General features: G+C 40.0%; 1 protein-coding gene across 1 annotated transcript in view; it reads left to right on the plus strand.

Moving 5' to 3' along the window:
- The window catches only part of pappa2 (pappalysin 2), a 59,321-nt gene extending 50,909 nt beyond the window's left edge, over window positions 1–8,412 (plus strand). Inside the window, exons 22-23 of the mRNA XM_036966716.2 lie at window positions 5,917–6,015; window positions 7,839–8,412. Of these exons, the coding sequence (XP_036822611.2) occupies window positions 5,917–6,015; window positions 7,839–7,946 (207 nt within the window). The 3' untranslated portion in view covers window positions 7,947–8,412. The remainder of the gene's footprint in view (window positions 1–5,916; window positions 6,016–7,838) is intronic.
- The last annotated feature ends 2,059 nt before the right edge of the window (window positions 8,413–10,471 follow it).

A 10,471-nucleotide genomic window follows, 5' to 3' on the forward strand; every position in this document is an offset into this window, starting at 1 on the left:
ATTAACTGTTCATGTCTCATGGTATTAAAATATTTAATCTACCTGCCAACAATTCTTTCCTTCAATCTTCAGTTGCTTATAACCAGATACTCCATGACAACATTGTAAATTATACCACTCCACATGTGTTACAAATACTCCCTGACAGATCTCATCCAGATGCTCATTTTCAAAATAGGATGATGAGGTCAGTTAAAGGAATACTTCAGTGCTTGTGGAAACCATTTTTATGTCTTTACGTGCAGTTTGAAGGAAGTTGCTAACTAGCGTTAGCGCAATGCCTGGTAGTCTATGGTAACTGCTAGCATGCAAGTACAGTAGCTACAATACACTTCTAGTCATTGCACTAACGCTAGCTGACATTGGCTCACAAAACAACATTCATACTGGATGCAGAGACATAAAAATGGTATCCATGAGTTCTTCTGACTCATTGCTAAAATCCCGAAGTATCCGTTTAAGGCACATTAGACTTTACCACAAGTAGACCTTCATTATCTAGGCCAACATTTTCCTCTTCTAATCGTGGTGCACAAAATGCATAAATCTCAATAGCAAAACAGTTGATCAAAAGAATACTCAAATGGTATTTTCCTTTCAAGAAGTAAACAAGCAAAGGCTGAATGGACAGTAGAGAGCAGAGAGACAACTGAATAATGTAATGAGGGTGTGTCAAGACTAGCCAATCAGCCCTTCAAAAACAAACTATTTAGCCTACCCCATGTGCTCCACAGTTACAGCCAGTATCAACTCTTCTCTCGTTCACAAGTTGAACTTGCAGTGTGAGTAATACTTGTTATAAATAACATCATATATTTATACTTTTGTATACTTTTTAGACAGTAGTTCTGAAATACCCGAAAATTGCATACTACGGCACATACAGTGCCTTTGGAAAGTATTCAGACCCCTTGACTTTTTCCACGTTATGTTAGGTTACAGCCTTATTCTAAAATGTATTCAATAGTTTTTTTGGCTCATAAATCTACACACAATACCCCATAATAACAAAGCAAAAAATATTTTTACAAATGTTTAAAATGTATAAGTATTTTTTTTTTTTTTTGTTATTTTGTTTTTTACTCAGTACTTTTTTACTCAGTAGTTTGTTGAAGCACCTTTGGCAGCAATTACAGCCCTGAGTCTTTTTGGGTACGACGCTACAAATGTGGCACACCTGTATTTGGGGAGTTTCTACCATTCTTCTCTGCAGATCCTCTCAAGCTCTGTTAGGTTGGATGGAGATAGAGATATTAGATCGGGTTCAAGTCTGGGCTCTGGCTGGGCCACTCAAGGACATTGAGACTTGTCCCAAAGTCACTCCTGCCTTGTCTTGGCTCTGTGTTTAGGGTCATTGTCCTGTGCGGTGGTGAACATTCACCCCCAGTCTGAGGTCCTGGAGCAGGTTTTCATTAAGGATCTCTCTGTACTTTTCACCGGTCATCTTTGCCTCGACCCTGACTAGTCTCCCAGTCCCTGCCGCTGAAAAACATCCCCACAGCATGATGCTGCCACCACCATGCTTCCCCGTAGGGATGGTGCCACCACCATGCTTCCCCGTAGGGATGGTGCCAGGTTTCCTCCAGACGTGACCCTTGGCATTCAGGCCAAAGTATTGAATCTTGGTTTCATTACTCAGTTTGACCGGGTGGCCAGCTCTAGGAGGTGAAGAGTGGTGGTTCTAAACGTTTTCCATTTAAAATTATGGTGGCCACTGTGTTCTTGGGGACCTTCAATGCTGCAGAAGTTCTTTGGTACCCTTCCCCAGATCTGTGCCTCGGCACAATCTTGTCTCTGAGCTTTACGGACAATTCATTCGACCTCATGACTTAGAACGACAGATTTTAACTTTATCAGCTCAGGGATTCGATCAACGCTCTAACCACTAGGCTATCTGCCACCCCGATTTTAGAATAAGACTGTAACATCGCAAAATGTGGAAAAAGTCAAGAGATCTGAATACTTTCCGAAGGCATGGTGCACATATCTGCACATACTGTACAATCATTGCTCTCTCTCGCTCTGCTGTGGGTGCATGATGTGCCACTTGCTAACTGTCATTTATATGGTGAGGGGATGAAGCTCACTGGTAGAACTCAAATTGCTATAGGGGGAAGATGTGGCGGAAAATGTAGGGAAAATGGCACAGCACATCTTCAAGAAAAACAGTCAGTTTCAAACAAGTGATTTTGTGGCTAATTGAGGTAAGATAGTAACTCTGCTCATAGATTACATATGTATGAACTACACATTCACACATCCAGCCCAAAGCAGGGGGTTTAAAAAATATTTAGTAGTCACCAAAGTTCAAGAACATGTCTTTAAATAGTCCAATTTTACAATACCTTGAGCGGTAACTGTACCTTGAAGTTTAACATTTGCCAGACACACATTAATGTTGCAGGTTTGTTTTGAACCACTAAACATGACTTTACATTTGAGAAGGAATTTAGAGGAGAACATAATTAGTGAGCGAGCTCTGAGGAAGTCTCAATCAGGAAGCGGTAATGTGGGCCCTTGAGCAAGGCAGTTAACCCCCAACAACAACTGCTCCCCGGGCGCCATGGACGTCGATTAATGCAGCCCCCCGCACCTCTCTGATTCAGAGGGAAGACTGAAGACACATTTCTGTTGAATGCATTTAGTTGTGCAACTGACTAGTTATCCCATTTTCTTTCCCAAAACATTAAAAGGTGTTGCTAGGGAGTTTATTTAGTTTGTTGTATCTTTCACTTAGCATTAAACTAAGTCCGTCGGCTCTCTCTCCGAGCGTAATCCCTTCCTTCACTCCAACAGGATGTTTAGGTTTAATCTATAACCACGTGTGGCTTTTAAGTTGTAAGATTGTTTTCATGGCATGAAGAGATCATGTTTATGAGGAATCGCCACCCTTGGTGTCGCTAATGATAAACTTAGTCCACATTTATTTTGGTATTGTCAAATTACTGAGTCATCCTGGAAACAGTTGCATTGTGTTAATGTATGTTTCTTCAAAACGTTTTTGTCTTAATGGACACAGTTGTGTTGTGTTTATGTATGAATAACAATAACAAAGGGGTTCATTTAAAGTAAATTCTGGATTCTTTAAATACCAATTTGGATGACGCAAGTAAAAAAATGCAATGGACTAGAATCCCTAAGAACCCCTCTTCGATTGAAGCCTGGAAAATGAGTAAACAGCCAGGTTGGATATCCGATAGTGGATATATTTATTTGCTGTTGTAACTCAAACAGCTCAGCAAGCTATCAAAGGGATGAGTTGTCCCTCAGATAGCACACTGTATGGCATCTAGTCTACTGTAGGAATTACAGTGTACTAGAACAATGGATTTTTCAAAAAGAAAACACCAAGGTTCTGGGCAAAAGTCGGCCTCCCCTCCAAAGTCTGCTGGTGCAGACACGGCATCATAAACACCTTTAAACTTGGTACATTACACTGACACCATAATCCAGCAGACATCAGAGTTCCAAGTATGTTCTAAGAGGCGGTACTATTAAATTTACTGACAGTTTACACAGGGCCGTTAGAAGTCGGGAGGTCTCTCTCTGCCTTATTTCCCAGATTCCTGGAGCACTCCGTGGAAGTCTGATCCATCAGTCTTGTCTATGACCCCTTATCACCTTTAAAATTACATTAATGGTACCTTTATCAAATAAAAAATACAATGACTCACAAGTGGAAAAGTCATGCCTCTTTCTTACGTTATGGAGAACATTTGGGTGATAAGAAAGGTGTGGGGAAATTGTTGATAGAAATGGGCATTTGGACGAGTCAAGAGTGTCAACTTTTAATTTTTTTTAGGAAAAGCATGGGTGTTCATACTGTTGATGTTGCAGTATTTTTATTGTTTTGCTTTATAATGAAAGGTGACAAGTACTGACGTTAGATCATTAAAGACTAAAGACTTGTCAGATTTAAATAGTCTAACTTCTGATGGTACTTATTTAACCAATGTTAAGGGGTCATGTTAAAGATACATTACAACCAGAAGCAATATACTACTTTCTCATGTTTAGAAGTTGTTACATTATGTAACATACAGTTAAAGTCGGAAGTTTACATACACTTATGTTGGAGTCATTAAACCTCGTTTTTCAACCACTCCGCACATTTCTTGTTAACAAACTATAGTTTTGGCAAGTCGGTTAGGACATCTACTTTGTGAATGACACAAGTCATTTTTCCAACAATTGTTTACAGACAGATTATTTCACTTAGAATTCACTGTATCACAATTCCAGTGGGTCAGAAGTTTACATACACTAAGTTGACTGTGCCTTTAAATAACTTGGAAAATTCCAGAAAATTATGTCATGGCTTTAGAAGCTTCTGATAGGCTAATTTACATAATTTGAGTCAATTGGAGGTGTACCTGTTGATGTATTTCGAGGCCTACCTTCAAACTCAGTGCCTCTTTGCTTGACATCATGGGAAAATGAAAAGAAATCAGCCAAGACCTCAGAAAAAAAAATGTAGACCTCCACAAGTCTGGTTCATCCTTGGGAGCAATTTCCAAACGCCTGAAGGTACAATGTTCATCTATACAAACAGTATTACACAAGTATAAACACCATGGCACCACGCAGCCATCATACCGCTCAGGAAGGAGACACGTTCTGTCTCCTAGAGATGAATGTACTTTGATGAGAAAAGTGCAAATCAATCCCAGAACAACAGCAAAGGACCTTGTGAAGATGCTGGAGGAAACAGGTACAAAAGTATCTATATCCACAGTAAAACTAGTCCTATATCGACACGAGAAATGGGCCAAAATTTACCCAACTTATTGTGGGAAGTTTGTGGAAGGCTACCCAAAATGTCTGAACCAAGTTAACAGTTTAAAGGCAATGCTACCAAATACTAATTGAGTGTATGTAAACTTCTGACCCACTGGGAATGTGATGAAGGAAATAAAAGCTGAAATAAATCATTCTTTCTCCTATTATTCTGACATTTCACATTCTTAAAATAACCTAACTGACCTAAGACAGGGAATTTTTACTAGGATTAAATGTCAGGAATTGTGACAATTGTGAAGCTGTTGTGAGTTCAAATGGATTTGGCTAAGGTGTATGTAAACTTCCGACTTCAACTGTACGTGTTGCAAAACAACAGCTTTATGTTAGGCACCATAGTAGAAATGTATGAAGACCACAGTATTGTATTACAAATGCACCTGAAACCAATATGGTCCATGAGCCAGTTTAAAAGCCTATTTGTCTTACAAAGGGAGTATCAACAAATTTTGCCAAAGAGTCTGTTTTAATTACCGGCCAAATTATTTAGTAAAAAACAAAACAATTAAATAGATTTATTTATGGCTTGGCAGCTTCGAAAGGCAAGGAAAATGATTTTGGAGTGGGGGCTAGCTTTGAGCAGGGGAGAAACTCTGCAGAAATCTCCCCAGCAGCTGCCATTCTACTGTGATGTGGATTCAGGTACAACCTGTGTGTGTTTGAAATGACTCCATCGGCCCGGGGAAAGCCAACAGTATCTTTGGCAGTCACCTCTTATTTTCTTATTTTTGGCACAGCAACTTTAAGGTTAAGTTAAAAAACGTTAAAGGCTTTCATTATGACGCATTTAAGATTTTTATGTAACATAAATTTGACAATTGCGTGCCATTGCCGAGTTAGACAGAACTCCCCAAAGTACTGAAAAATTGTTAAATGCAGTAAGTACCCTATTCCTGTCTCATGCAAAATACTGAATCACAGCTCTGAGAGGTCAGGGATCAGCTCTTTACTAGGTGTTAATTAATTGCATGAAAAGGCAATGGTATCCACTATTGGCGCTTCCCATTGTGGGTTTGGTTGAATTCTGTTGATGTTGATGCCTGCAAGTAGGAAGTTGCCTCGTTTTTGATGATGTCATCTTTTGGATGCTACCTTTAATAAGAGTTTCCTTTTTTCCAGCCCTTTGGGGGAGATGGTTGGTGTGACACCATCAACAACCGGGCCTACTGTGAGTATGATGGAGGGGACTGCTGTCCATCCACACTCTCAACCAGAAAGGTAAATTAACCAATGCAGATGTTCTTATCCAAAGTGACTTACAGTTAGTGCATTTATCGATAACTAGGTGGGACAACCACATATCACAGGCCTAGAAAGTATAATTTCTTCAATATCGTAGCTGTCAGTAGAATCAGAGCTAGAAGGGGAGGGAGGTCAAGTGCAAGTGCTGGTTAAGTTTTTTTTTTGGTGAGGAGGATTATTTAAGATACTGTTTGAAGAGGTAGGGTTTCAGATGTTTTCGGAAGATGGGCAGGGACTCTCACTTCCATGTGAGAGTCAGTCTACTGCGGTGAGAATGTTTTTCTCCCACATACCTGCTATTTTGCTTACTGTATAATCATGGTGCCTATTCATTCCTGGGAGTGCTGCAGCCAGCTAACTGGAGGTCATTAGTCTCTATCATGTCCGTAGCTATGACTCATGGCGGTAGCACAGCTATTCCCGGTTCCCCCTTGAATGAGTAAGCTCAGCAACGGAGTGCCTGTCATAAATACATCAGCAGCTAAAAAGTATTTTATGAGGGGAAGGCTTAGTGTCCGTGGTCTTCTGCAACTGTAAAACACCAGTTAAACTATAAGGCTCTGAGAAAGTGAAATAAAACGTAAGCGACAGCATCCTGCCACTGTGGGTCCAGCGGAACTGTGGAGCACTGGTGTTTTATGAAGTCCATGGAAATGCTTCTGGTCTTCAAGGCACTTCCCTGATTGGCCACTTTGATTTGTAGAGTCTGGTTTTGGGTCCAAAGGTCCAAGCAAGCAGCAGAAGACTTGGATAGTAGACTAGGAAGATGATTCAGTTCACTCGCTTCCAGTTGAAGGAGAGACGTGTAATGAGCCTCGATGTGCTCTACATGTTTGTACAGTGCAATCCATTCATTCAATTAATTAGTTATCTAAAACACATTTTATTCCACTTTCAAAGCAGTTTTGTCATGATAAACATTGGTTAGCAACTACTCAGAAGTACATACAAAACAGTCCAAGATTTTGCTTTTGTTTGACGCAAGCAGGAAAAACATCCAGCCCCTGTTGTCCAGAGGTTGTTAGAACAAACCAAAAGCAGCAGAGTATAGTTTTGTCCCAAATGACAGCCTATTCCCTACATAGTGCACTATATCATTTGGCTCACCATTGCCTCTATCAATGAACCAACATAGGGCTTAGGAAACACTTTGTTGCCAAACAAACACACATTTAATGGGAGAGAGCAGTCTCTGATCTGTTTCTCTTCTTAACCTTCTGGAACAGTTGCTAAATCTTCAATAAAACTATTACCTCCATTAAACATCAGTGAAATCAATGCTAGGCTAGCCTCAGCATTTAGCTAGCCTCTCATGTTTACATTTCTTGCAACAGAGTGCTAGGCAGGGCATCTGGGTTTATTTTGCAACCTGTGGTGATGGCTTGCTTCCTAGACAAGACCTGGCAACCCCTGTTGTTGATTCTTAACATGTGTTCATCCGTTCACCTCAGTGGTGTATTCCCTCCCCCGATACTCAAGGTTTCTCACCGTTGAGTCCATGGTGAACCATTTGACATCACTCCCTTCATTTATCTCTCTGGAGACATTTGTTTCTCTTTAAAATTGTGAAGAAATAAAACGTGTCGAGCTCACACATATAATACTATGCAAACTATTGGATAGGTAGGACAAACAACTGGCTTCTTATGGGCATAGTTTGAAGTTTATTGCATTGTTAAATGTATGCAATTACAATGTGTATGTATTAGTTAAGTTGGGGAAATGACCTCTGTTTGTGATTGTATTGCCTCTGGAGATTTGTTTGTTTCTAATCTCCTGGTTACTTGACTGATTGACAGGTCATTCCGTTTGGTGCCAACTGTGATCAGGATGAATGCACTTGCCGTGATCCAAACGCTGAGGAGAACAAGAGTAAAGCCAAATACTTGGAAGCAGGACTGTTATGAACGATGGATCGTTATGTGTGAACAGGGCCAAGGCTGGCTCACAATGAAACAACACCAGATGAACTTCACCCCTGGACATGATATATTTCCATTTTGTTTTCCTATTAGGGAGCAATGAAGGTAATCTCTTCTTAGACAAATATAAAAACGGTTTTAATATTGTAGCTTTTAGGATTCCAACACAATAACTAATCTGTAAAGACAACTAACTTGTATAGAATAATATATTTGGGCAATCTCTAATTTCGTAGATGTGGTTATGGAAGACTACAGTATTATAATATCATATCACATAATGCATATTTATCCATATCATAGGTACCTAACTTAACACTTTCTGCTAAGAGAGTTGTTGTTAGATGTAGCAGTTCTCAATAAATATTCCATGCAGATTTTGTGTAATCTTGTTCTGTGTGATATTATACTGTACTTTACACTTGATGTTGAATAAACCGTAATAAACACTGATTTTATCTCAATGTTTCTGGATCTCCACACCCCTCTGAACACAAGGGGGACACATACTATATGCATCTCAAATGAAATGTTATTTGTCACATGCTCCGTAAACAACAGGTGTAGGCTAACAGTGAAATGCTTACTCACGGGTCCTTTTCCAACAAGATAAATGTAAAGATAAAAAAAAATTAAACTAAAATTTAACACGAGGAATGAATACACAGTGAATAACGAATAAGAGTAACGAGTAAAAAATGACATGGCTATATAATTGAGGTAGCTATGTAGAGTTGAAGTCGGGAAGTTTACATACACTTAGGTTGGAGTCATTAAAACTCGTTTTTCAACCACTCCACACATATTTTGTGAACAAACTATATTTTTGGCAAGTCGGTTAAGACATCTACTTTGTGCATGACACAAGTAATTTTCCAACAATTGTTCACAGACAGATTATTTCACACACTGTATCACAATTCCAGTGGGTCAGAAGTTTACATACACTAAGTTGACTGTGCCTTGAAACAGCTTGGAAAATTACAGAAAATGAAGTCATGACTTTAGAAGCTTCTGATAGGCTAATTGACGGTCAATTGGAGGTGTACCTGTGGATGTATTTCAAGGCTTACCTTCAAACTCAGTGACTCTTTGCTCGACATCATGGGAAAATTAAATGAAATCAGCCAAGACCTCCGAAAAAAATTGTAGATCTCCACAAGTCTTGTTCATCCTTGGGAGCAATTTCCAAATGCCTGAAGGTACCACATTCATCTGTACAAACAATAGTATGCAAGTAAACACCATGGGCCCATGCAGCCATCATACCTGTCTCCTAGAGATGAACGTACTTTGGTGTGAAAAGTGCAAATCAATCCCAGAACAACAGCAAAGGACCTTGGGAAAATGCTGGAGGAAAAATGTACAAAAGTATATATATCCACAGTAAAACGAGTCCTATATCGACATAACCTGAAAGGCCGCTCATCAAGGAAGATGCCACGGCTCCAAAACCGCCATAAGAAAGCCAGACTACGGTTTGCAACTGCACATGGGGACAAAAATCATACTTTCTGGAGAAATGTCCTCTGGTCTGATGAAACAAAAATAGAACTGTTTGGCCATTGTTATGTTTGGAGGAAAAATGGGGAGGCTTACAAGCCGAAGAACACCATCCCAAACGTGAAGCACGGGGGTGGCAGCATCATGTTGTAGGGGTGCTTTGCTGGAGGAGGGTCTGGTGTACTTAATAAAATAGATGGCATCATGGGGAAGGAAGATAATGTGGATATACTGAAGCAACATCTCAAGACATCAGTCAGAAAGTTATAGCTTGGTCGCAAATGGGTCTTTCAAATGGACAATGACCACAAGCATACTTCCAAAGTTGTGGCAACATGGCTTAAGGACAACCATTTTAAGGTGTTGGTGTGGCCACCACAAAGCCCTGACCTCAATCCTATAGAAAATTTGTGGGCAGAACTGAAAAAGTGTGTGCGAGCAAGGAGGCCTACAAATCTGACTCAATTGCACCAGCTCTGTCAGGGAGAATGGGCCAAAATTCGCCCAACTTATTATGGGAAGCTTGTGGAAGGCTACCCGACACATTTGACCCAAGTTAAACAATTTAAAAGCAATGCTACCAAATACTAATTGAGTGTATGTAAACTTCTGACCCACTGGGAATGTGATGAAAGAAATAAAAGCTGAAAAAGCTATTATTCTGACATTTCACATTCTTAAAATAAAGTGGTGATCCTAACTGACCTAAGACAGGGAATTTTTACTAGGATTAAATGTCAGGAACTGTGAAAAACTGAGTTTAAATGTATTTGTCTAGGGTGTAAACTTCCGACTTCAACTGTCTAGGTAGGGGTAAAGTAACCAGGCAACAGGATAGATAATAGACAGCAGGAGCGTGTGTGCTGAGTTTGAAAGTGTGTGTGGCGTCAGTATGCATGTGTGCGCATATGTTGTGTGCGTAAGCATGTGTAGTGTGTGTGTGTGTGTGTGTGTTGGGACGTCAGTGTAAGTATGTGTGAGTTTGTGGGTCCAGTGTGTGTATGCAT

The sequence above is a fragment of the Oncorhynchus mykiss genome, chromosome 28 (assembly GCF_057628025.1).
Source record: "Oncorhynchus mykiss isolate SJ-2025 chromosome 28, ASM5762802v1, whole genome shotgun sequence".
Taxonomy (NCBI): domain Eukaryota; kingdom Metazoa; phylum Chordata; class Actinopteri; order Salmoniformes; family Salmonidae; genus Oncorhynchus; species Oncorhynchus mykiss.